Source organism: Panthera onca, chromosome D1, assembly GCF_046562875.1.
Source record: "Panthera onca isolate mPanOnc1 chromosome D1, mPanOnc1 haplotype 2, whole genome shotgun sequence".
In the NCBI taxonomy this organism is placed as follows: Eukaryota; Metazoa; Chordata; class Mammalia; order Carnivora; family Felidae; genus Panthera; species Panthera onca.
The window spans coordinates 45,840,688-45,867,699 of record NC_138348.1 but is presented as its reverse complement, the minus strand read 5'-3'; the positions used below and the strand labels follow the sequence as shown (position 1 = coordinate 45,867,699).

Genomic DNA, 27,012 nt, shown 5'->3' with positions numbered 1-27,012 from the left:
TTCATCGGGTCCCATAAGTTTTGATGTAAAGGATTTTCCTTTTCATTATTCTTGAGATAGTTTGTAATTTCCTTTTTAATTCCTCTTTGATCCAAGGCTATCTAGGGGTGTGTTTCTTATTTCTGAGTGCTTCAGTGGGAACTTCAATACCAGTATTTTTTTTTCTTTCCTTTTTTATTAAAGACATAAATAACTCACAGTCAGGAGCTCATGATCCGTGTTAAGTAGTTTTTTCCAAGGTAGAGAAGTTAGCTGCATTGGTTGTTGGCTGTGAGGCCTTTATAACAGTGACGGAGGATTTTCTCTGGGCTCTTTGAAGAATTGTCATTGGCTGGGCCTGCTCTCCCAGGTTTCCAGGTAGAAAATCACTAAGTAGGTGAATATATTTCTTTCCAACCTTTGCTTTCTTTTCTTTCTGACCTGTACAACGCTTCTTTAAAGCTATTCTGTTTACACATTTTGTTTTTTTAATTTCCAGAAAAATCCTGGATTTCTTAGTATGGCATTCAGTTTGGAAATAGGATTTTTTTTTTTAATTAAGTAAACTACATAAATAGTACAGCATCTAGTGGATGATTCATGTTGAAAAGGAAAAGTGCTTTTGCAGGCAGCAATAGCTTTTTTCATGTATCTTGAAGTCAGAAGTGTAAAAGTGCTCAACTCCTTTTTCCCTCACAGACGGAGTATGCGAGGTTTGAGAATGGCCGATTTGTGTACCGGATAAACCGCTCCCCGATGTGTGAATATATGATTAACTTCATCCACAAGCTCAAACACTTACCAGAGAAATATATGATGAACAGTGTTTTGGAAAACTTCACAATTTTATTGGTAACTGTTTTGCCTCTTTCCTCTTGGGGCAGACCCAGCTGGTGGGGAAAGACAGCAAGGTGGCGGGGCCAGGGGAGGTGACCAGGCTGTTGATCAATTACCATTTGAATCCACAGCATCCAGGGCAGGCATGGGCTCAGGTCTATAGAAGAGACGGGGTTTCGTTGGGCTGGGCTAAGCTTTTTGAAGCTTGGGAAAACTAGAATTCAAATGGGTAGTAAAAACTATGGTCCCTACATTCTAAACTCCAGCTGCACATTAGAAAGATGTGGAGAACTTTTAAAATACTTAAAAACTTGTAAAAGCCTGACACCAAGGCTGCATCCTAGATCAGTTAAATCAGGATCTCTGAGAATAGAACCCAGGCATGAATATTTTTTATAGTTCCCTGGGTAATACCGGTGTCAGCCAAGTGCGAATCCTAGAAGCATTGTCTGCAAATCTCAAATGAGGCAAAAACTGTAAAGTCCGTGGGTTTGTCCTTCAAATACACCTTGACTCATTTCACGAAGGATTGCAAGGCTTTAAAAGAGATAACATACCTTAAGACAGCAAAACATAAACCCTCAGTACCACAAGAAATAGAAAATTAAAATAGAATGTCATGACCAGGAAGAGGGCAGAGGAAGTATTCTCCATAGGCTGAAAAGTATGGTCAAAACGTGGGCAGCTAAAAGGGGAAGTGAAAACAGTGGTGCTCAGGGTCCACGATGCGAGAAGTTTCTGGTTCCCCTGGGCAGTGCTGGGGAGTGGGGGAGGGTCCCCTCAGATTTAACTTTAAAACAAATTTCCCATGGAGGCTTCATTTGGAGACTTGGGAAGGTTGTATGAACAGTGTTGTCCTCAAAAATCTGCCTATAAAATATGCAGCAGTGAGTTTCATAATGCTCATTTTTGAAAAAGTTAGCATTCCTTGATGTAACTGAAGGAAAAATGCCAAAACAGAACTTGGAAACAGTTGTGCTAAAAGGGGGCAGCAAGACGATATTGTGGTCAAATATTCAGCCCTCTGAAGGCCTGCTTTGTTGCTCTGTTTCTAGGATTAAAAACTGGAATACTTAGGGCAGAAGTTGTTTACCAGGAGTTTTTGGATCCTTTGAAACCAGGGTTCTCAGTCAATGGTGTGCTACTTTAAGGGGGAAAAAAAAAAAAGAAGGCGGCTGTTCCGCAACCTTCCCCCAAACCCTTGATTTATTAGCTTTTGCCCATTTCCGTGGTCAGTTTCAGAGTACCAGTGGTTGTCCAGTTCATGAACTTCCTTAATATTCAACTTTCAGAAGCCAGTAGGAGCCAGCTTCTTCACACCAAATGTAAGAACTGAGTAAATAAAGGTTTAGAAATTAGAATCTTCTGCATATCAGATTCAGCCAGGAAGCTTTTAAAAATTCTGGGGCCTGGTCCCCATCTCAGATAAATAAAATCAGAACCCCTGGAGGTGGGGCCCAGCATCCTGGTTTTGTTTCATTTTTACAGCTTCCCAGGTGTTGAGACCCACTATAGGGGATGGCTAAGTGAGCCACAGAGAGCCTCAAGAGTTCACAGACACGTGATCGGCATACAATTGGCGGACAGATCATTTGGCATGTAATTTTCATTTATTCCTGAGAGGGAATCTCCGTGGATTCTCAGGCGTGTCCACGAGAAACTAGCAACCTGAGGGAGAGTTTGGAAAGCCTGTTCTTTAATAACTATTATTTACTAGTATCGTGTTCCCTGATGGTCTTTGGCAAAAACTGAGCAGTTCACGGTTTGGGCTGCTGGCAGGCACCTGTCGTATAGGTGCTTCCTGTTGCTATTTAAGAACAGGTGACTTTTGTGCTCAGATGAGCAAAAGGTGAGTGTGGCACCTTGGGGTGGACGTTGAATAGCCTCACGAATTAACCCAAACTCTCTTGAGTGAATGGGCCAGCCCACCTCTCTTGGAAGCAGCCTTAGGCATTCTTACAAACCAGTTCTAAGGTCTGTTCCAGCATGTTAAGGAATATGTCCTCATTGCCTATAACCCTACCTCACAGAGCATAGCTTGGGAAAAATCAGGCCCAGAAGAAATTAAAAGCATCTGTTGGCCACCAAACTCATGAATACTAGTAATACTCTTTCAGAACACGTGACTTCCAGCAGCTTAGATATTCAGAAAACACACCATATTATGTTAATTTCCAAAATGTATCATTAAACCACTAAATAAATCCTTTTGCTGTGAAGAACTAGGAGCTCTCAATAAATGTCTGCCAGAAATAATATTTTAGCATTTAGAAAAGCTGAAATTAAACCAGTATGCCTGGATTATGAGAGTCACATCCCCTCCTTGATAAATAAAGGAGAAGTAGTACTTCTGAGCTCTTCCTCCCAGGAAGGGTGTAGGAATACGGCCAGGCTGGCAGCTGCTGGACACAGTGGCAGGTATTTTACCAGGTATTGGGTACAAAGCCTCTGTCAGCAAGATCAATCCCAGACCTTACTGGCTGGTGAGCTAGACTCTGATTTCATCAGGATGATAGAGAAATTGAGGTGAACCCGTAAAGGGAAGGCCTTAGTGACAGTATCCAGACTGAGGAAGATAGTAGCTGAATCATAGGCCAAGCGTTCTTGTCCTCTTTGGGGGTATATTCAGACATACATACACGTTGGTAGGGACATTTTTTTCTTTCCTCCTTTTGAATCTCAATCAAGTCTAAATAGGACACATTGGGGGTACCTAGCTGGTTCAGTTGGTAGTGCATCTGACTTGATCTCAGGGTTGTGAGTTTAAGCCCGACGTCAGGCCTGGAGGCTACTTTAAAAAAAAAACAAAAAAACCAAATAGGACATTTTCTTTCCCAGAAAGTTTGCGAGAAGGTAAGGTAAATCACAGAGGTTCCAGGCACAGTGCTGAATCTTTTGTAGATGTCGTATTATGAAATTCTCACCGCAGAACTACAAGGTCATATTTATTCCCATTTTATGGATAAGGAATGTTAGGCCTCTCTGAGGTCACAGAGCTAAGGACACACATAAATTGAGACTTAAAATGATAGAAAAGACACTTTGCAGGTTATTTCATGATCATGGAGTCTGAAAATGGGGGTTTAAGATCCAACTCTACTTTATGATCTTGGTTTGAGTAAGTTACTTAAAGTCTCTAAACAGTTTCCTCCTCTGTTTACAAACAAAATGCTCACATCTGTATGCTTCACCTCAAAGGTCATTGAGAATATTTTCATTTGTTCAGCTAAACTATGGAGAGATTGTACTAGCTGCCAGAATACAGTACAAATATAACACAGTCCCTTTCCGATAGTAAATCCTGGCCTGGTAGGGGAAAGAGACGGTTACAATACCTTTGTACATTACATGGCTGCAGTATCCTTGAGAAACAGACACCTGGACATACAGAGTAGTGTAACTACCTGAGCAGTTACCTGTAGTTGGAATGAGGTGGGAGAATTCCCAGAGATGTTAAAAGATGAGGTTTAAGTTGCCTTGATGGATAAACAGACATTTTGCAGATTTACCAAGCAAAGGGCTTTTCGGCAGGTGCATACTTAAGCGTTAGGTGCTGGGATGTGACCTAGATGGGGTGGGACAGCCGTCCTGGAGGCTCCTGAGAGAGGCAGGCGTTCCTCAAGCGATCCATCACAAAACGGATGTAAACCAAACGGTGGCTGCTGGCTGGCAGAGGGAGGTACGTGGTGCCACGAGAGCACATGACAGGAGCATTTGCCTGGTCAGGGAGGCTTCCCGAAGGAAGAAACCATTGAGGCATACCCTCCGGGTGACTAGGCGGAGAGGGTGGAGAAGGGCACTGCAGGTGTGCAGGCAAGTGGAAGGACTGGAAATGGGGGGTGTGGCTGGCGTGGAGAGAGGGAGGAGCCCAGGGAGCCAGCCAGGTAGGAACAGCCACGGGAACAGCCAGACCGAGCGGGGTCTGCTCAGCCATCGGAGTTTTTAAGCAAGAGTGTGTTGTTGTCAGATTTATATTACTTACAGGGGTTTTGTGGCTGCTGTGTGTCCCTGGGAATGTGTGAGCCAGGGTAGCTCCTGGTAGGGGAGTCTGGGTGCTTGGCTGGTCCCCTGGGCTGTGGCGGTAGAGACCGGGATGATTCAAGAGCTGTTCAGGAGGTAAACGCAGGCAGGACATGGCATTTCTTTGGACATGGGGAGAGAGGGAGAGAGGTTTCCAGGATAAGAGGCCTGCATACTTGGAGTCTGGTCTGTGAAGGAAGAGGCAGGAAATAAGACCAGGAAAGCAGGTGGGTACCAATATTGAAAAAAATCTTTATTCCCCAGAAACAATAAATGTAGATAATCTATTATTGTATCAATTCGTTTGTCTAGAGCAGCATCGCTTAATGATTAGAAAAAAAGGTCTTCAAAATCAGATCTGGGTTTCTTAGTTGACAGTTGTCTAACCTTAATTTTTTTTCAAACTATCAAGTTGTTTTTTTTGTTTTTTTTTTTTTTGAGAGAGAGAGAGTGCAAGTGTGGGAGGGCTGTAGGGAGGGGGACAGAGGATCCAAAGCAGGCTCTGTGCTAACAGCAGAGAGCCCGATGTGGGGCTCGAACTCATGACCGCAAGTTCATGACCTGAGCGAAAGTCAGACACTCAACTGACTGAGCCACCCAGGTGCCCTGACAGTTGTATAACCTTAAATCACCTAACTCCCCTGCCTCCCTCTCTGTCAGAGGGGAGCTGATAGGGCACCTACTCATGGAGTTATTATAATATTACATGAGACGGATGTGTATGAAGCATTTAATACTGAGTAGATGTATACTAAGCAGTTACTATATGTTGGCTATTATGTGGATTGTCATTTATTCAGCAAATATTTATTAAATGGCTGTTGTGTGCCAGACTAGTTATTAGGCAACATGGTCCCTGTTCTTCAGGAATTTATAACCCATTGAATGACATGGGTATTAAAAAAAAAAAAAAAATCTTACAAATCTGTGTGTACTTACAGACAGTACTGTGTGCTCTGATGGGGAATTACAAGTTGGTGAGACTTTAGTCATCAGTCAGAGACCATACCCTTGGATACCGAGAAGGCAAGGGAAACAACATGGGTGAAGCAGCCTGACAGAGCTGGGGGCGGGGCCCCCGATGCACTGGACTAGGCCCTCAGACTCCAAGTGTTTGAAGGCAAGGGGCTTTTAGAAAGTCCCTTGTGAGAATGGCTCTGAGAAGTAGGGAGGGGCCGCAGGGACCTGGGTCAGATCCGGTCACTCAAGATAGGAACACAGGCTGAGACCATGGGCAAGAAGAACAGAGAGCTGGAGTCCAGCGACTTCAACCAGAAGGGGAAGTAGATGATGAGTATTGAACTAGATGAGTATTTCAAGTACATTTCGAAAGCTAAAGCCTGTATGAATGAAAAATGAAAAGAAAGATCCTTTGACAAAATTCTTCCACCATTCCTTACTCAGCACATATTTTACTGAGTCCCAGCACTGCTGGTTAACATTGGTGAGCAGGGCATTCGTGGGGCTCATGTCTATCATTGGCCCTTGTGAAACCAACCTCGTAAAAGTTTAGGTACAAGATGGGAGGCGTTTCCTAGGGGAAATGACCCGTCTCGTGGGACAGACTGCTAGAAAATTGTCTTCGTTGTCAAGAAATTGACCCTCCCCCAAAACCCACACTAATTCTTGTGGTCTCTTTGTGGACCCAGATAATGGGTGAGGCCCTGTCCGGAAGGTATTTCTTACACATGGTACCTAAGTTCACATAGGATTCAAGTCAGACCCAGAATGCCCTGAGTTTGTTGGAGAGGGCAGAATCAGGCCAGAACACCTCCAACAGTCTACCTGCTGGACTTGAGACTGTTCCTCTCCAAGCAAATCCTAGTTGTCGTGGTATAGGTGGAGTATGTCTTCATCCATGTGAGTTTTTCTATCTGTATGTATGTGTCTATGTGTGTGTGTGTGTGTGTATATATATATATATATATATATATATATATATATATATATGCTTTTTTTTTTTAACAGGTGGTAACAAACAGGGATACACAAGAAACTCTTCTCTGCATGGCCTGTGTATTTGAAGTTTCAAATAGTGAACATGGAGCACAACATCATATTTACAGGCTTGTAAAAGACTGAACATGGTTATTTATATATATAGACATCTGTATATACACACACACACATACACACACACACACACACACATATGTGCGCACACACACTCTCTCTCCATTACTGAATGACTGACTGTAAACCTCACCACACAGGGGGGTGCCCTGGCCCCGAGGTCACCCTGACTTTTTCTAAATCCTGTTTGAGTGAAGTCATTTTTCATGTGTTCATACTATCATCGTAGCTGTGAAGTTCTGGTACAGTTGTAAAAAGAGAAATTGAGTTGTTTCTATGTGTCCTTCAGATCCACAGCCCACAATTTTTTGGGAAGGATGAACCTTAAGAACCCGGGTCTCAGTCTGTAGAGACCTGTTTCTAATTGTGGTAGAAAAAATTTGAGACAGAGCATTTGCCATGGGACATTTACAGCCTTTATACAAATGTATTTAGTTCTTTTTTTTTTTTTCCAACATAAAATTCTTGTTTTAAGATACAAGTAAAATTAATCTTTAAATATAAATGTAAATTAGTACACAAAACTAAGAATCTTTAGACTTATCTTTGTAACTAATTAGGGTGGAAGTTATGAAAGAATGTAATTCACTAAATTATTTTTTAAATGAAACTTTCCTTTCTTTTTTGAAACCAAATGTTAAAATATAGCCTTAAATGCTTGGTAGAAATATTCTAATGAGACAAATTTGTACTTTTTTTTCCTCAAGGTTAAAACTAATCTCTTAATCCATTAAACTCTTGAACAGGTATTACAAAGGAAGAAAACTTCACCCCTTATCCTTAACATATATAGTATATTTAAGAAATATAAAATTGTATTGTACTAATGTGATGATTATTTAATGAAAAAAAAAGATGGCTCTTTTTGCAATAAGTAGATAAATACTGAAAATCTAAACGTACAATGTTTATAGTCTTGTGTGTGCAGTTATATTTTATATGGACAACCAAATTTTTTATAAAGATGAGTAAATGTTTGAACCACTGAAATTTAATAACAAAAATTTAAAATTGGCACGAATACTGCACTGTGAGCTGCAAAATCTAGAAAATCCTGTGGCTGGGAGAAATTTCATCAACCAAACAAGTAAAAGGCTCATCAGTTTTAGCATCTCTGCTCCCCAGAAAACTTGCAAGCATCCTCACCAGCCTGTGGATAAATTATTTCTGGTGAACCAACATGCATATTAACCTGCTGTAACTATATGTGTATGTGTGTGTTTGTGTATGCCTCTATACACATATACATGTGTAGTTATTCAACACATATTTATTGAACATTTAGTGTCACTCAATTTGCTAGGTGCTGATACGTATGTATATCTCAATCTGTGTCCATAGATCTAGCTATATTCTCACAGGACATCCGTTTTCTCAACATCTCTCAATAAGTCAGAGTACTTGTTTGAGGTCTGAGAGGCCCAGCGCCCTCTGACTTTTTCAAACAGACTCATTTGGGAGGTTCTCTTCCCAGGAGAAATTCGACTTTCCGACCCAAATATTCCAAAGCATTGCCCAGGCACAGCTGGTTTGAAGTGGCCAACATGTCTTGGGTTATTTTTCCATAAGTGCTTCATTGGGAAGGAGAGAGGGCATACTCCCCAACTTCCCAGAGGAAAGTGACATTTTTATATTTGCCAGGCATATGTTAACATGGTGGAATAAGTTCTGTAAGTCACGAACCTTATTAAGACTTTTTCACTAAGCTGGAAAATGAACACCCTGTTCTTTCACCTCCAAGTAACTTCCCCTCTTCCCTGTCCCACCACCTGCCCTGCTTGTGTATTGATTAGTGTCTGGTGGTCATGATCATGAGGGTGTGGCTGGCTTGTGGCAGAGGGAAGGACACTGGACCAAGCCTGACCTGTTCCAAACTCATAAGCCACCGGTTCCTGGGAAGACCAGAGAAGAAAGTGCAGAATGTTTCCCATTTGCAACGCACATCCCTCATTCACACCAGTGGGATGAGATCTGTCTTCCCTCTGTAAAGAAACTAACATTTATTCTCTGATTCTAAGTGGGCCTTGGAAGGATTGGCCCCAGTTGTCCGTTCCATCTGGTCTCCAGCCTAAGCATTTAAGCTTCTTCCATGGTCATCATACGTAAGGACTTCTCTTGGTCACCCCTCCCAGGGATGCTTTTTTTGCTCCTGTCTCCTGCATCTTTCCTCGAAGGAAACCCCACTCACCCAGGACCGGGACCCTACGGAGGGGTGTAAATGACCTGCCATAGCCAGAACCATCCGAGAATTCAGGGAGAGGGGCATCCGATTCACATTCCCACCCAGGAATGGGGTCTTCTGTGCTGCCAGGAGGGCTCCTGAGGGTTTACTTTTCAAAGCACAAACAGACCCCAGAAGAGCAGCTAGAGGGTGGTTCTGTTGGCTGCAGAGAAGGGCAGACCCCGGTCTGCTGAACTCACAGAGACAGGCTGGGCCCTTTAATGCCACCCCGCCAAGTGCCCTCTTCCCCCAAATGCCTTCGTGGTTGAGTTTGGGGCATTTACACGAACATCCTTGAGGACTGCTTTTTGCTCTCAAGACATTTCTAAGATCTTTAAAATTTTACTTCTTGTCTTATTCTTCTAAAACTTTCTCCAGGGCAGATATTTTCCCTATCTTAACCACTGACCCAATCACCCAAACACTTGGCCCTCTCTCCATCTCTCTCAAATTAGGTGCTGGGGTGGGATTTGTGTAGTAACACCTAATCCAGATCTGTCTTTGGCCTTTCACCCTTAATAGCAGAGTCTTCGCCCTTTATATGTAAAGCTTCCTAAACCATAAAGAAGCCTTTCCACACCTCTGTCTTTACAGCTTTCTTTTGGGTACCATCTATCCTGGTGACCCTCTGCTACCAGGATTGAGTCAGGGACATCATGTGCTTTTACTGGAGAATTTGGAGGCTGATTTACCACAGCTTAGACAGGGAGGCACTAAAGAACTAGACTCTGGTCTGTTGGCATTTGTTTCCATCTTAGCAGGAGACCTAAAATTACAATCAGGACTTTTTCAGAACAGGTAGAATCCCAGAAGGCCTAAGCTATGCCAAGCCAGGGTTTCTAAACCTCAACACCGGACAGTTTGGAGCAGTTCCTTGTTGTGCATTGTAGGAAGTTTAACAGTATCCCTGGCCTCTTCCCCACCCTGCCTCAGCTGCCACAATCCAGAATGTCTCCAGACATTGCCTGGTATCCCATGGAGCACAGCACTGCCCCCCATTGAGAAGCACGGCCCTAGGTCTTACAGGTCACCAATAGCATATTTGAGATTTTCTGGTTTCCTTCCATTTCACCCTTAGAAGGTTTGCTCTCCTGGGAGCCTTGTTTCAGGACATTAAGAGGCAGGTAGGAATATTACTCAAATGACATTATGTCCAGGTCTCTTCCAGTTCAGAGCTTCTATTTCAGTGCAGAGTCTGTCTCGCTACAAAGTATCCCTTCCTTCATCCCTGGGGAAGTCGGGAGCAGCTGGTGGCTGTCGTGCGGATAATCCACTTGCACCTCTATGTTAGGTGCATTTGGAATTTGATCTTCATGTTTTCGTGTACCAGCTTGAAAGGAAGTTCCGGCTATTTTCATGATTCCTCAGAAGCTTATGGGTCTCCTGATCGAAGCTGTCATCATTTCAGTGAACTTCCTCTGGTCTTCTACAATCTGCCCTACCTTCAGTGCCGTTGTTAGAATTTATGGAAGCCTTTGGAACACTTCTTTTCATCTTTAGGGATGGAGGAGAGAGGGACCAGTTCTGGAAGAGGGCTGATAGGTTTTTTTTTTTTTTAATTGAGCTACAAGAGGGCACAATCTACTGTCTTTCATTTAGCCAATGAGAAAGTTGAGGCCCAGAGTGGAAGTGACCTGCTGAAAGTCACCCAGCTAGTTAATGACAGGATAAGGATGAGGAGGCTCTGGGACCTTGTCACTTAATCCTTGGCCTCTCCTGGTGGAGGTTGTTCCTCTCCGGTGCTCAAGGCTACCTGATCCCTACAAAGGTGTGCACAAGCTCAGGTCAGAAGAGAGGGGGAAGATTAAGAACCGTCCCCCTCAGCCAGAGTAATAGCATCCCCCCCCCACCCCCCCGCCCCATGCTGACGTTACTTCTCACATGGAGCCTCTGGTCCGCTTGGAGCTACGCGAGACACGCACAAGCAGATACGAAAGCTGATGAGCCTTTTTGCTTACCCTGAGGACAACTCACCTGCCCCAGACTCTGAGTCCAATTTCTTTTTGCCAAACATCCCAGCAGCAAAGTCCCACACTCAGACCAGCCAAAAAAGCAGCCCCGGTTCCCGGCACTTGGCGTTACAGGTCCCCAGAGGACTTAAACCCAAGGCTTCTTTAGGTCTCGATACCGTAGCGGCTTTAGCAGTCTGTTTTTGTACAACCGTAAATTATTTGAATTGTATGAGATGACAGTCGACTTTACCAAACCAGGTACATACAATTTGTATAAGTTTGTATATGCTCTGTCTGGTACACCACACCTGTCCTAACGAAGGGTAGAACCAATTCTGTGCGTTGGTGTTCACACCTGTGACATTGAGAGGAAATGTCTGCATTGCTTCTTTCTTTCTGTTGCTGTTTCTGTGGCAAAGCCCTGCACATGTCATTTCTGAAAAGCCTTAAATCTTTGAGACGTTGCATGTAGGGTGCGCAGTGCAAAAGGCTGCCTCGGAACTGTGAGCCCTTTTGTAAGCTGGAAGCATTTCTCTTACTACTGTTATTACTTTTTTAGGGAGTTTTAAATTCAGAGCTGCCAAAGCGTTCCAGTAAGCAGTGCCTTAGTGATACCTAGTCATGCCGCCGGCCTTTTCTTACCCAACCCTCCACGCCCATTTACGAAATTGGCCCAGCATTTAAAACCACGCAGGCAAAAACCGTTCTCATTTCTCTTGCGTAAGCCCATTTTTCTCCGTTTCTATAAGAAACTGGCCACACTTGGTCTAAAATCGGAAGCCGAACATGAGTGGGTTCTTTGACCGCACTCTCCAATGTATATACCAAAATGGAAAGTTTTCCAACTTCATAGTTTACCATGAAAAGCAAATTGTACTTTTAACGCTGCCTTTTAAATTCACGACCAAATACTTAGCTATTTATGAACCTTCTGCGCTCTAGCATGGAAGTGCCTTTGGTTTGAGATTCCAGCTTAGAAAAGTGCTGCCGTGGTAAATTTGTAGAGAGACCAAAAATATTCTGAGATCACCGTAATGCCTTTGGTTTACCAGGATGAGTAACCAACCACAGGCCTCTGTCCACAAGCGTGCGACGCGGACCCTGCCTGTGGCCGCCACCAGTCACCAGTGGCACACCGCGGGAGGAGGGCCCCCGGGAACTGTCGTTGTCCTGTCTGTGTGTGCCAGCGACCCAGGTGTCCCCTCCGCTCGCCACCCAGCCCCGCGTCCACGTGAGGGGACTTGCACACAAACGGCAGACTTCCGGCCGGTGGACAGATCCGTCCTTCCCCTTCTGTTCGTGTCCAGTCTCTGGAGGCTCACTTTTCCATCCGGACGACCGCGCGCACTTACCTGGTTTACCATGTAAAGTATACCATGCCAAGAGCTAGAAGCCTCAAACTGAGACGACCGTGCAGAACAAAAAGCCAGTTAGGGTCATGACAATTGAAGTGTTCTTCTTACGGCGCAGATGTTGACTCTGAGTGTTGTGTATGAATGTGCTATGAGAAACTTCCAAAGAGCACCATTCACAATTCGGCATTTTCAAAGAATGTTCCAGCCCTCAAAAGGGCAACTCTCTAGAGTCCGTGTTGGCTTTTATCCAAACCTTGTGTAGCTTGGGAAAACTGTTAGAGGTAAGGAAGAGGAGTGGAAAGGACCAGAAGGCAAAAACACCAGCCAAACAAAAGCCAGGAGAAAAAAAAAAAAAAAAAAATTGTCCTTTACCAATATAGACTTCAAAATGACATCAGACATCTTTGAAAGTTAGCCTCTGAACTCTTAATGCGTATGTTCTTTCGTCTCCACCTGGTGTCTTTAAGAATACCCTGTCTGGGCTCTGAAATTTCAGGAGCGATTCCTACCCACACCAAGTTGTGAGTATAGAAATTTCTACAAGAAAAAAAAAAAAATCCAGTGATGAAAAGGAAACTGACCTAACACAAGCGCTAGTCAGCTGCTTGTATCCAACCCCTCCCTGCTAGTTTACTCCACCACAACTTGAAAGAAATTAATCAATTACTTGTTTCCCTGCTTCTCTTCTCAACTGTTACTGTGCTTTGTTTGGCAATAGATTTCTCCCATAAACTCATCATCGCTTCTTATCGTTAAGAATGAAGGTTTTGTGTTTAAAATGTATTGCGTTGCAAGGATAGTTTCACTGAGGTCACGCACCATTAACTGAGATGAAATATTTGTATTTATTGTCATACTTCCTAAGCTATCGCTTGTTTTATTCTTCGTGAATTTGCGTTGAGTCGGTCATATGCCACGCCCCATCACTTTAGTTCATTTGAAATGGCATTTATGTCCCCTCCTGTTCCTCATTAAATGGGGTCAGATTCCAGTAGATTCCGCCTCTCTCAGGTAGACTCTTTTGTCTGCTTTCCATTATGGTTTGCCCCTCCCTGGTCTCTGAGAGAGGCCAACAGAATCTAGGTGTAAATCAATTGGAAACCAGTCTCGTATTTCTTTATTTTTATTGTTATTTTTTTGGATCATTTTCTGTGATTAGTTTGACTGTGTAAATTAGATATTAACTGCACTTCTTAAAAAGGAAAAATACATCTCCCTGTTACCTCCTGGAAAGATTCACTTCTGTAGGCCTTTGTCAATAGGCTCACGCCTGCAGAGAAGGGGGAAAAAAAAAGAAAGAAAGAAAACACAAAAACAGTACGTGCCTGAAAAACAACAAAACAATTTTGTAACATTTAAAAAAGAAACCCGAATAGCCTTTAATTCTTTAATATGCTTCAATTTTATGTAAATTGGTTTTGCCACATGTGTTTGTTCACATTCTAAATGACTTAATGGGATTCTCACAGTCTGTGTCTTTGTGTCCCGTGTATACTATGGGCTTGTGATGGAAACGCTTCATCTGTTCAGTGGTTGCTTTGATATTGTACTGCGGCTGGGAGGGGGCTATGGAACCTGCCTGTGGGTAATAAGGTTCCTCTTGGTAGATTGGAGATCTGGGGGTGGGGGGGGGGCAAATTCTCACACACGTTTTCTTAAACTGTTTGCAGAAACTTTCAAAAGGCATTCGGTTAAACCTCTCGGCAGTACAGTATTCCTGTATTTGTTAACGTCTGTGTTTAGGTACTGGTACCTTTTTGTTTAAAAATGTTCTAAGTGTTGGCTTTAAAGTGAATTTATCTTTAGTATGATAGTTATATGAAAATTATAGGGTTTGTGTGCAGAGAATTTTTTTATAAAGTGCTTTGTAAAAAAAAAAAAATGTATTCTAGCTTTCGCGGTACATATGTGTGATAACTTTAATATCCATGACAGTTAAGTGCAATTATTTCATCACTCTAAAAATGCTATTTTTGTGTCAGTTCCTGCAGGTGTTTTCATGTCTTTGCAAAGTGACACATTTTGATGCCTTCTTGATAAAGTGGTAGACATTTTGTAGCTTTCTAGAAACTTTGTATTCATACGGTATCAATGAAAAATAAAGACAATGAAAGTGTGGGTTACCTTTTTTATCTGCAAAAGTGTATGCTGTTGAAAATGACATGTGATTATGTGTTGTGGGTGAGCTGTGGGCTCCATGATTCGGGTGTATGAGGCACACCCGTGCATAAGAAAGCCTTTGATTCGCTGAGTTAAGTTTACTGTGTGCTTGGCACTGGCCAAGCGTTTGTGATACAATGTGGATACATTGTTTCCTTTCATTCTTACAATAGTTCCAGTGACAGTGACATTATTACCCCCAATGGAGGCTCAGAAGAGATGGGTCATCCGGAGCCCTAACCCGTGAGTGGTGGAGCCTTAAATAGTTCACCTTCTAAGGCTGGGACTCCTGCCTCGTCCTTCCTCCCCTCTGACCCCCACATTACGACTCACTGAGAATCCGTGGACGTAAGTAGCTCAAGGCTAGACGAGAAATTTTTCAAACAGTGATGACCTTAGGCTTCTGACACAAAGACCAAGTGTACCCTGGGATCCTCCAGTCTGTGAACTAGACCTCAGAGGGTCTTGTTTCTGCCGTTTCTTTGAAATCTGAGGTCAACTGTGCCTCAAACCCCACAAGTCACTGGTGGGAGTGGGAACAGAGAAGAAATAACATCTCCTCTCCTTTGAAAAGAGACCTCTTCGGCAAGCCACAATTCAGGAGGAATGCTGTTGTCCACTGAGCTGCTCAGGGCAGAGAGAGAGGAACTGTGGAACACCTTGTGGAGGCCCTAATGTATGCCAGGCACTGTTACAGTCACTGTGTTCTCTAAACCACACACTCAAATAAAGGAGTCCTTTCCTATTTTCCAATAAAGAAATTGTGGCCCAGAGAAAGTAAGCCCTCGTTAAGGTCATGAAAGCTAGTAAGTGGCAAGAACTGAGAGGTGGAAACGCCTTCCCCTTGCCGTTCTGACTCCACCACTGACTGTGTGGCACCCTTTGCCCTACAACTCCTCTAAAACCAGGTGCTTCAATACATTAAAAACCTCTTTCGTTAGTGCCTGTGGTTCCAGTCAACTGAAGTTCAGCAAAGATAGAGACACACGAGGTGAACATCACTGAGTAAAGGGGATTTTAAGAGTAAAGGGGAGGACAAATAAAGGCTTCTGTAAGATGAGGGAACGAGCAACTTTGCTGTGAACCCGGATCGTTTCTGACTTACTGTTGCCGTAGACTAACAAACATAGCTATACTTACAGAAAGCCAAATTAGCGGCTGCCGTTAAGTCATCAGTGAACAACTGATAGAGTTCCAATGAAAACAAAATAAAACAATGTTGTGTAAGCCTGTGAAGCCTTAGGGTTTTTTAAACTGCTTTTAGAGACACCTTTGTTCTGTTTAGCATCCCCTATGTCAGATATATCTAGGTTGTTTTAACTATAGCAAATAGTCTGCCAACCACCTGACTGCATTTGTTTTTGGTTTTTCCCCAGTAAACGTTCTCCTATTTGTTTTGGCTCCCAAGACATTCAGACTTAAGCGTTGTGTTCTGTGCTGATAAGAAACCAACTCAAATGTAAAGGCATAGAAAGGTTGAAAACAAAGGCTGAAAAATATACCAATAAACCACCAAAAGAAAGCTGATAGATTATTTTCACACTAGGATAGCTCAAGGGAAAAAATTACTACTAGAGTTCATGGGGATTATTTCAAGATGATACAAGTTTTAATTGCCCAGAAAAAAATAGAGACTCTTAACTTGTATGTACTTAATAACATAGGTTCAAATTTATAAAGCAAAATTGGGCATTCCGTAGTGGGAAGGTTTTAAACAACTAAATTCATTGGGTTATTTACAGGCAAAGCAGACCAAAAAAAAAAAAAAAAAAAGTCAGATATAGGGGATTTGAACAGCATATTTATTTTATTTTTTTTAACTTTTTTTTTTTAACGTTTATTTATTTTTGAGACAGAGAGAGACAGAGCATGAACAGGGGAGGGTCAGAGAGAGGGAGACACAGAATCTGAAGCAGGCTCCAGGCTCTGAGCTGTCAGCACAGAGCCCGATACAGGGCTTGAACTCACGGACCGCGAGATCGTGACCTGAGCCGAAGTCGGCCGCTTAACCGACTGAGCCACCCAGGCGCCCCAACATATTTATTTTAATGTGCTGTTCTAGTTTACAAAATACAAAGTGATGAACCCAACAATTGGGAGAATACACATTGTTTCCAAGCACATACTGAATTTTTATGAAAATTGACTGCGTTCAAGGCCAGGGGTTTTGAAATTATAGTCTGTGAGCCAGATCTGGCCTGCTCTTTGTTTTTGCAAATAAAGTTTTATTAAAACACACTACTAGCTCCTATTTTATTTATTTGCTGTCATGGCTGCTTTCGTGCTGCAAAGGCATAGTTGATTAGTTGTAAAAGACCTATAGCCTAAAATAATTGCTACCTGGCTCCTTACAGGAAAAAAAAAAAAATGTTTTAGGGCACCTGGGTGTCTCATTTGGTTAAGCATCAGACTCTTGACTGGCTCAGGTCATGATCTCATGGTCCATGAGATCGAGCCCCACATCAGGCTCTGCAGTGACAGTGTGAAGCCTGCTTAGGATTCTTTCTCTCTCTCTTTTTCTGCCCCTCCCCAACTCTCCCTCAAGATAAATGAATAAGCTTTAAAAAATCATTAAAGTATTTTGCCAACTCCCATCCTAAGCCAAAAAAGCAAGGTCCTAAAAAGATGTCTGTGTTTCCTGTTGCCGAGTGTATAGGTATTCTGGCAAATGGCTATCAATTCCTTTGATGCCCTTGATGTGGCATCATAGCATTCTTCCTCAAGTATCCAAGCCTTCCCTTTGATCAGTGAGTTATGGGTCTAAGAACAGGCTTAGATCTGGAAAGGGTGAGGGACAGATAGTGATATTTCACTGGAGCAGCTGACATCTGTTCATCTAATCTTGGATATTTTATGATTAATACAATCAACACCTTCGATGGTTGCCCATCTATCTTGTCCCTATCTTACCATGGTCCACTAGCCATCTTCACAGGTCCCTGAGTGGCTAGATTCCTTGGTTTCCATCCTTTGCTGCCTGTTATGGTAGTTACTACCTTGCCTCTGACAGTTAATTGCTGCTACCTGGTCTCTGCTGTTCCAGAATCTTCGTTCACCTAGGGGAACCCAAATCCATTTCAGAATCTCCTGCCATCAACCTTGGCCTGCAGGCCACCACTGCGTTTCTCAGCAACGCTTATGCCCCGTTCACTAGTGCATTTGCTATTTTAGTGAAGGGACTATTTTCTTGGGCTTCTGGAGCACATAGTTTTATGGTAGGTGTTCTGGTCTTAAATTATACCCCCACCTCCAGGAGTGTTGACTCTTTGAACTTTCTGAGCTCTGCCTCGGTACCAAGTACCAAGGCAGTCCCAACACCTCTACTACATTTCCTCTACGCCATCATTTCCTCCAGATTTCAAGAGGCCACCCAGTAGCACACTGTCCAGCTGACCCAGGATCATCTCCAGATACCCTTACCAGGATATTAAATACTAATTTTAGAAGAGTGTGACCTATACCAAGAAACTCTCCCTAAGCTAGCCCAGTCTCAGGTTCTCAAGATTAATTGCCAGCCTCGTTCTTCTTCTTTTTTTTTTTTTTTTTTTTTTTAATGTTAGAGAGCATGAGTGGGGGAGGAGCAGAAAGAGAGGGAGAGAGAGAATCTCAGGCAGGCTACATGCTCAGCGTGGAGTCCAGCTTGGGGCTTGATTCTATGACCGTGAGATCATGACCTGAACCGTTGCCAAGAGTTGGACGCTTAGCCCACTGAGCCACTGAGGCGCCCCCATTTCCAGGCATGTTCTGCCAGTTCCTGCAGGACTGAAGAGTACAGACTAGCCAAATCCTGCATTCTTGGTGATGAGCCCTTCCCTCCTGAATTAAGAACCAGATCTCCTCCACCGGACATCCTGAGGCTCCACCCTAGTAATTGATGAGGTGGGGCAGATCTTGGGGATGCAAGTACTTCATCTTGTGAGGCATCCAGTTCAGTTGAGGTCTTAACATGGTCTCCACGCAGGGGAGGCTGCTATCCCAGCAAGAGCAGGTGTACTACTCGCCCAGAGCGTTCAAAGTCTCAGTGTTTCCACCCAGATGTCCCCACCCCACGTTTCAGGGTGCTGCTACTTACTTTTAAGGCCTGACTGTAACATAGACTTGTGAAGGCTGTGAATTCAGCTCTATTTGTAATTTCTGGCTTCGTTCTCAGCAAAGTCTGCCATCAGCTGCATGAGCTAAGGATTTTTTCAAATGCTGCCAGGGAGACCTTTAAACCAGGCCCTGAGTTGAGCGTGACATTTTCTTCTTTCTGTGCACTGATTGCACTTAGCAATAACCAGCCTGTTCCACAACCGTGAATTAATACCACCCTCACATGCTAGAGCTTGTGTAATTTAGTGCGTCCCCTTCCTTGTAGACCCAGTGCCAATTTATCACAGGTGGCCGTCCTAGTGTGGTGCTACAACATTCCAGGGGACCAACTGTCCTAATTTAGATTGTCCCAGTAGACTCTTTTGAAAAAAAGACTCAAGTGCAAACATTATTTGTGAGCCTTAATAGACATTAAGATTAAATCTTAAAGATGTCACTTCAGATGATATAAGGTTAAATCACTATGAAGGTGAAATACTGTCCATCCTGTCTTAAAGAATATGAAACAAAAACAAGAGAACAACAAAGAAAAAAAAAATCCAGCCATCTTTCAGTAATTGATGGGATAAGCAGACAAAGACCAGGAAATGTGCATAAAAATTGAAATTTTGATTATATGTATGTGCACGTTCACAGTGTATATCACGACATTATCATTCATAATTTTCAATCACATAGAGAACAATATGCAAACCATGTACTTGGCAGGGGCACCTGGGTGGTTCAGTTGGTTCAGTGGCCAACTTCAGCTCAGGTCGTGATCTCGTGGCTTGTGAGTTTGAGCCCCACATCAGGCTCTGTGCTGACAGCTCGGAGCCTGGAGCCTGCTTCAGATTCTGTGTCTCCCTCTATCTCTGCCCCTCCCACACTCATGCTCTGTGTCTCTGTCTCTCTCAAAAATAAAAAATAAAAACATTTAAAAAATTAAAAAAAAAACACCAACATGTACGTGGCAAATTAAGCAAGTGCCCATTTGTTTCAAAGGATTGCTACAATACACAATATTCTCTGACCATGTGCAATTAAGGTAGAAATTGGTAAAAAAAAAAAAAAAAAAAAAAAAAAAAATTTAGAAAAGCCCCATATATTTGGGGATTATTAAGCATTTCTAATTAACACATGAAAATAAATCATGGAAATTAAGAAATAATTAAAACTATGTTTAAAGCAATACCACCTATTAAAATATGTAGAATGGAGTTAAAGAAGCATTTAAAGGGCACTAGACTAACATGCTTAGAAACATGCATTTTAGAAAAGAAGACTAAAAACTAATGAGCTAGGCATTTGATTCATGAAGTTAAAAGAACAAAAAAAATGGAAGGAACTAATAAATATAAGAGTAATGAAATAGAAAACAAACATGTTAGAGATCAACAAAGTCAAAAGTTGGTTCTTCAAAAACACTCATAAAATATACAAGCCCTTAGCAAGATTGATAAGGAAAAGAGAGAGAACCAACCGAACAACAGTAACAGCAATGAAAATAGGAACATCACTATAGATCTTACAGATATTAATAAAAGTGCAATGAAATAAAGATATAAACTTTATGTCAATAAATGTGTAATGATAGATAAAAGTGATGAGTTCTTAGAAAACTATAACTTTGGAAAAATGTCTCACAAAGAAATAGAAATTCTGAAAAGAGCAGTGTTAAAACCCTTAAAGAAAATGAAAAACTAGTTCCCCAACAGAAAAACTCAGGCCTAGATAGTTTACTAGGGAGCATTATCAAACTTCAAAGGAACAAAATCCTGTGATCTTACACAAAATATTTCAGTGCATAGAACTATCTAAGCTTAGGTCTTCTAGAAAGCAGAGCCTGAGACAAGGATTAAGATACTAAAACTATTTGGGAAATGCAAACTCCGACAGAGTAGATGAGAAGAAAATGGAAGTCAAACAAGGGAAGTGCAGTGTGCTACATTTATGTATTGAATAGAATATTAGGTCATTCAGCATGTGAGACTAGGGGCTATTGGCATGTGGACCCTTCTGGAAAGGATTCCAGGAAGAACCATATCTTGAAGTAGTCAATGGGAGAGTAATTTGGCTGTCAGGTAACTTCCCATCTCCTAGTTCTCACGGGTCATCACCCCATAGAGATACAATTGCCTGTCCCTCTGGGTGGCACCATCCACCTATTAGCAGCTGTTCAGGAATTCAGATCCCATATCTTGTGATGTGGTGGTGTTTCATTAAAGTCCAAAAGTGGAGGGAAAACGTGGCATGTGTGGGATGTCAGTCAAGGCAGAGAAAGGAGGCAGTCAAAGGTATCTGAGAAGACGCATAAGGTTTTTTTTTAATGTTTATTTTGGGAGTGCAAGTAGGGGAGGGGCAGAAAGAGAGGGAGAGAGAGAATCCCAAGCAGGCTCCACACTGTCACCATGGAGCCTGACACGGGGCTCGAGCTGATGAACTGTGAGAGCACAACCTGAGCCGAAATCAAGAGTTGGATGCTTAACCGACTGAGCCACCCAAGCACCCCTAAAATTTGATTCCAAATATACTCCCCAACTTATTTTATATGGCTAGAATACCAACAAGGACAATATGAGAAAAGGAAAAGGTTAATCTCTCTCATACGCATAAAATTGACAAAGTATTATCAATTTGAGTATAACAATGTGTATAAAGCATAATGCATGATAACAAAACGGGGTTCATTCCAGGAAAGCAAGGTTGGTTTACAGTAGGAAATCAACCCATGTGATACACATCAACAGATGAAGGAAGAAAAATCACAGATCATCTCAATAGAAGAAGATAGATGTACCTGATAGAGTTCAATGTCCACTCATAATTTTTTGAAAACTTCTTGGCCAATTAGGACTAGAAGAAACCTTTTTTTTTTTTTTTAATTTTTTTTTAACGTTTATTTATTTTTGAGACAGAGAGAGAGAGACAGACAGACAGAGAGTACGAACGGGGGAGGGTCAGAGAGAGAGGGAGACACAGAATCGGAAACAGGCTCCAGGCTCCGAGCGGTCAGCACAGAGCCCGACGCGGGGCTCGAACTCACTGGCCTCGAGATCATGACCTGAGCCGAAGTCAGATGCTCAACCAACTGAGCCATTCAGGCGGCCCTAGAAGAAACCTTTTTGAACTGATGGAAGGTGTCTAAAAAATAATGAGCTGACAGCCATAGCATTTCTTTCAATGTTGGGAATGAGGTAAAGATGTCTGTATCTACCACTTTTGCTCAACATACTGAGGCTCTAGACAGTAAGGCAAGAATAAGAAAATACATAACGGGAATCTGATCTGTCATTATTCTTAGAAGATAAACTTGTACATGTAGAAAATCGAAAAGAATATATGGATACTTTACTAGAATTTGGAAGTAAGTTTAACATGTTGCTGCCTACAGAACAATGTACCAACAATAAATTGCATTTTTGCATAATATTAAGATATAGAAAATTCCTTAAAACATATGAAGTACTAAAGTACAAACCTAACAGAGGTCATAAGAGATCTTTGTGGAGAAAATGATAAAAGTGCTATTGAAAGGCTTTAAAGAAGACCTACGTAAACGAAGAGATCCAAATGTTCATGAACTGGAAGAATCAATTGCATCAGAGTTGTCAGTTCCACCAAGTAAATCTATAGATTAAGTGAAATCCAAGTAAAAACTCCATTCTCTCCACTCCCTCACTTACGTGCATGGCAGTGCAAGGGACCAAAAATAGTTAAGAAACTTTTGAAGGTAAGAACAAGCTAGAAGATTGTGCCAGTTATCAATTAATTTTCTCTCACCTCCAAATCCGCCTTCTCGGCCCTCTCCGGGAGACTGGAGCTGGACACCAAAGACTTCTTCCTTGCCGGTTGGCAAAATGTTTTGCTTTGCCAATAGAGGGCACTGGAGTTATACTGCACGACAGCAGCGACAGGAAGGCATTGGGCTCAGTCCTCCATTACCGTTATTTAGCGCAGTAGCCCAGCAGCCCTGGTGAGGCAGCTCCAGCTGTGCCCACAGGTCACCCCTCCCCCCACGGCGGGTGCTTCTATGGGGCTCCATGAGGCCACTTCTACTGTGGCTCTGACTATGCCCTCAGGCAAGTGTCTCCGCCAAGGAGGCAGTTTCCACAGACTAGCTCCATACCCCATGGCAACAGTGGACCATTCTACACACCAGCTCGGGCCCATACGCCCTGTCAGGTTTCCTTGCAACGAGCAGGCTGCATATACCTCGGCCTTCGGTTGGGAAGGCACGTGGTTCTCCAAAGGTTCTAGTTCCTTCTTTGTCCCCACTTCTTTAGCATGGAGATAGGAGCTGCCTGCTATACCGGGAATCCTTGAGTCTTCCTTCACCCCTTTTAGTAGTTAAACCCTTTTTACTAGTTAACAATTCTTTATATTACATTTTCCCTGTTATAGTAACTGGTGTGATTTCTGTGTCCTGATTCTGTGACTGACATAGGAGACTAACCCTACCAAGACATTGGTACTTATTATAAAGCCCTACTAAATAAAACTGTGTGCTGATAATGCAGGATGAGACAAATTAACAAACAGAATAGAATAGGGAGATCAGAAAAAGATCCAAGCATATATAAAACCTCGATACATGACGAAAATGGCACTACAGATCAGTGGTGTAAGAATAGACTATTCAGTAAATGCTGGGGGAGACATTGCTTAACCACCAGGAAGAATGAAGATGTATCTTGACTTTACAACATGCCCTGAAATCAATTAAAGATAAGTTAAAGATAGACATAAGAAAGGCAGAACTATAAAGTATCTAAAAGTAAACATAGAATATTTTCAAAACTTTTGATTAGGCAAGGAGTTCTTAAAAGAGATAAAAGGAAGACCCAATAAGGAAAATTTGATAAATTTAATTACAATTCACAAATTCCATTAATTATAACGATAGTGAAAGTAACTGCCCCAAACTAAAAGATATCTGTAATATGTATAATGAGGGAAAATAACAATATACAAAAGACATCATGAATCAATATGTAAAAATAACTCCGTCAAAAATAGAGAAAGACTTAAACAGTCATTTCCCCCCAAAAGAATCAGCATGGCCAATAAACCTATGGAAAGATAACTCCATTCGTAATAAGAGAAATACAAATTAACATAAGGTTTTCCCAACAGATTTAAAATTTTTTTAATTGGGCAAAAATATGGAGCAATGGAGCTTTCATACATGCGGGGAGAAGTATAAATTAGGGGAGCCTGGGTGGCTCAGTCTGTTGAGCATCGACTTTGGCTCAGGTCATGATCTCACAGTTCATGGGTTTGAGCCTTGCATTAGGCTCCATGTTGACAGGGCAGAGCCTGCTTGGGATTCTCTGTCTCTCTCTCTCTCTCTCTCTCTCTCTCTCTCTCTTTCTGCCCCTCCCAATTCATGCTTTCTCTCTTTCTCAAAATAAATGGACTTTAAAAAAAAAGAAAGAAAAAGTATAAATTGGTACAACCACTTTAGAAAACAACCCAGCATTACTTAAGAAAGGTTAGCATATTTATCATCTACAACCCAACAACGATATCTGGCTTTATAACAAATACTTTCAAAAGTGTTCCAGTGTACAAGAATGTTATAGCCCCATGGATCCAATCAGCAAAAAAGTAAAAAAAAAAAAAAAAAAAGAGAGGAAGAGCAGAAGAAGGAGAAGGAGAAAATACTGCAAATATCCAGCAACAGTACAATACATGTGGTGTATCTGCAATGGGGCAGAACTTCCCTTTTATCAAACCCGCAATGGGCAATCAATCATTTGAGTTAATACCGTCGAGGGAGCATTTTGTCCAGGGCCTGCTTGTTTCCAATCCTTACCTAGAATGCCAGGGGAACTGACCCCTGGTTGGTTCTTTCTCTCCAGGCAACTTTGTCAGGTGCCTCTCGGCACCTGGCCCATGGAAGGTTCTAGAAGGAGAGGAAGAAAGGCGAAGCCAGGCCATTGTTTCCCCTCTTTCATTCCAGGAAGAGCAACGGCTGTGTTTCCTCCAGGGCTCCAGCTCCTGTCTGAGGAACCCATAGAGTTCCAGCTTCTGCCAGTGGTCTGATGCCTCCCCCCACCGCAGCTGGGGGCAGCTTATCCATTCACTCCTCGTCCTGAAAGTGGGAGTGACGTCCTCTTCCTGCTCATCTTGTGCTTGAACCTCTCAGCACCTCCACCACCTGTGAAACCAATTCCCTGCGTCAAATTCCCTTTGTTGTAAATACTCTAAGTGGTTTCTCTTTTCCTAGTTAGTCCCTCACTAATGCAGGGGAAACTCTCTCCACTGCTCTGGTTTCCATAGCGAGGGATTTTTTTCTCTAATTACTCTTGGCTCTATTCCTTACTTGTGCCCACAGAGGTACAGTGAATTCCCCGGTCAGTGGGTGACAGACGTTGCTGCACATTCTCATCCAGGTGGGGCTCTCCTGGCGGAATTTGAGGGTGAACTTTAGCATGCACTTGAGTCACAGGGAGAGCTCTGTCCTCCAGCGTAGCCTGTTTGCAATAATGTTGATACCTGAATCTCCATCTGTCCCGTTTCTGAGTCTGAATCGGTTCCCAAGGCCAGGACAAGGCGTGCTGTTTCTCCCTGGCTTCCTCACACTCCGGCAGCACGCAAGGGAGAGATCAGATGTGCGGTTCTGCTGTGTTAGAGCCAGGAGAAAGTCGCCCCCCTCCCCAGGTCTGGCTTGTGACAGGAGGAGGGGGGAGGAATGGGGCACCCTTTCCCCACCTCTTCTCCCCAGACACGCTCTACTAAATTTCCTTTCCTCAGGGAGCTATTGAGACTATACCATAGACCCAGAAGTTCAATGCCAGGAGGAGGTAAGAACCAGGGAAAGCCAGCTTCACGGGCGTGGAACACGCGCAGCCGCAAAGGGCACCACCCTCAAATGTGCTCGTCCTTCTGTTGTGGCTGTCTTGAAATTCTTAAGACGCTTTCCCACAAGGTGCCCTGCATTTTTCACCGGACCCCTCAGATTGTGTGCTTCCCTTGTCGTGGGGTGCACCTCTCAGAAGGATCGGGCAAGTGCTGCGTGCCAAGCTCCTTGGGATTTTAAGGCCGGCCAAGCTGCCAAAAGCATCCAGGGAATTTTCCAGGCGGACAGCAGAGGGCAGTAAACTGCCGCTTAAGGCCTTCTCGCCCTAGAGGACTAGGTTTGAAGTAAACTTTTCTGAAGTTCATGGGGGGGCTGGGGGGGCAGGGAGAGCAGGCGACAGGAGTGGGGGGTGCTGTTGGCCGGTTGTCTGTTTGCATTCACTGTGAAACTCTACACTCCTGAGCCCCAACTGCGGCCAGGTAGTGTGTGGCCCGTGCTATTCCAGTGAAGCCTGTCCTTCAGCACGGAATCAGACCCCTGTGGGGTCAGGGGGGGAGCCCTTCCACAGGTTGCCTCTAATCCTTAGAGCACGCCAGCAAGGGCTGTGTTTTCATCTGCATGTTCCTGCTGAAAAACCGGATTCAACACATGTTAGCTTGATCCAGCTATGAAGTAAGAAAATGGGGATTTGAACCCTGGTCTACCTTGTGTCAAAAAGGCACACTCTTCACAAGTTCGGTCTGGAAAGAGAAGAGAAAAAAAAAAAAAAAGGAAAAGACCTTTCTTTTCAGCCTTGGCTTTGTCAGGTGGAAAGTTCCCCAGGGCTGCGTCCGGGAGCTGGCGCTGGCTCTCCCAGGGGCAGGGAGGGCAGCAAACAGGAAAACTCCCATCCGCCCGAGGGCTGTGACCTTGGCCGCATCTCTCACCAAGCAAAGAAAGGACTTTTGAAACCTCGTTTCCCACCCCCCCACCCACCCCCATCTCCTTTTTTACAATAATCCAACAGCTCTCTCTCTTGTCTTGGGAGCCCTGTTGTCCTGAGGAGCTCAGCATCGATTCCGGCCTAATGAAAAGCGTCTTCTGTGAGCGCTCGTCCACATTCCTGATGGGCTTCTAGCGCTTCTGTAGACGGCGTTGCCTTGAGAAGCTCCCCGGAGGACTTTGCAGCCTCCTACAGGCAGGCCCCAAAGCACACAGGTGTCAAAATGAGAGAGCTGAAGTGTTTCACAGTTGATGCAACTACGATTCGTGGCTTGCGAGCGCAAATGCACGCCAGGAGAAAGCAATCCTCGTAACTAAGGAAAGCGGCCCATGTGAGGCGGTGCCTGCCTCCCCGTTGACGGGCGTTCACGATTAAAGCAAAACCACCCCAGAAAACCCACCTGTGCACCTGAGGGCTGAGATTCATTAGCCTGCGTCTAATTTAGCTTTGCCTCAGTGGCTAGGGAGTGCAGGGATGAATGGTTGAGGGGGGTAACAGTATAGGAGAGGCATTCTATGCAGTGGCTGGGCTGAGGGATCTAGACTCCCCCAGTCTGG

At 43.3% G+C, this 27,012-nt stretch overlaps 1 protein-coding gene across 3 annotated transcripts in view; it reads left to right on the top strand.

The window, feature by feature from the left end:
• The window catches only part of TEAD1 (TEA domain transcription factor 1), a 267,977-nt gene extending 253,410 nt beyond the window's left edge, over nt 1-14,567 (top strand). For all 3 annotated transcript variants that reach the window (XM_060606043.2, XM_060606045.2, XM_060606046.2), the window contains 2 exons: nt 679-831; nt 6,805-14,567. In XM_060606043.2, the coding sequence (XP_060462026.1) occupies nt 679-831; nt 6,805-6,918 (267 nt within the window). In that variant the 3' untranslated portion in view covers nt 6,919-14,567. The remainder of the gene's footprint in view (nt 1-678; nt 832-6,804) is intronic.
• The last annotated feature ends 12,445 nt before the right edge of the window (nt 14,568-27,012 follow it).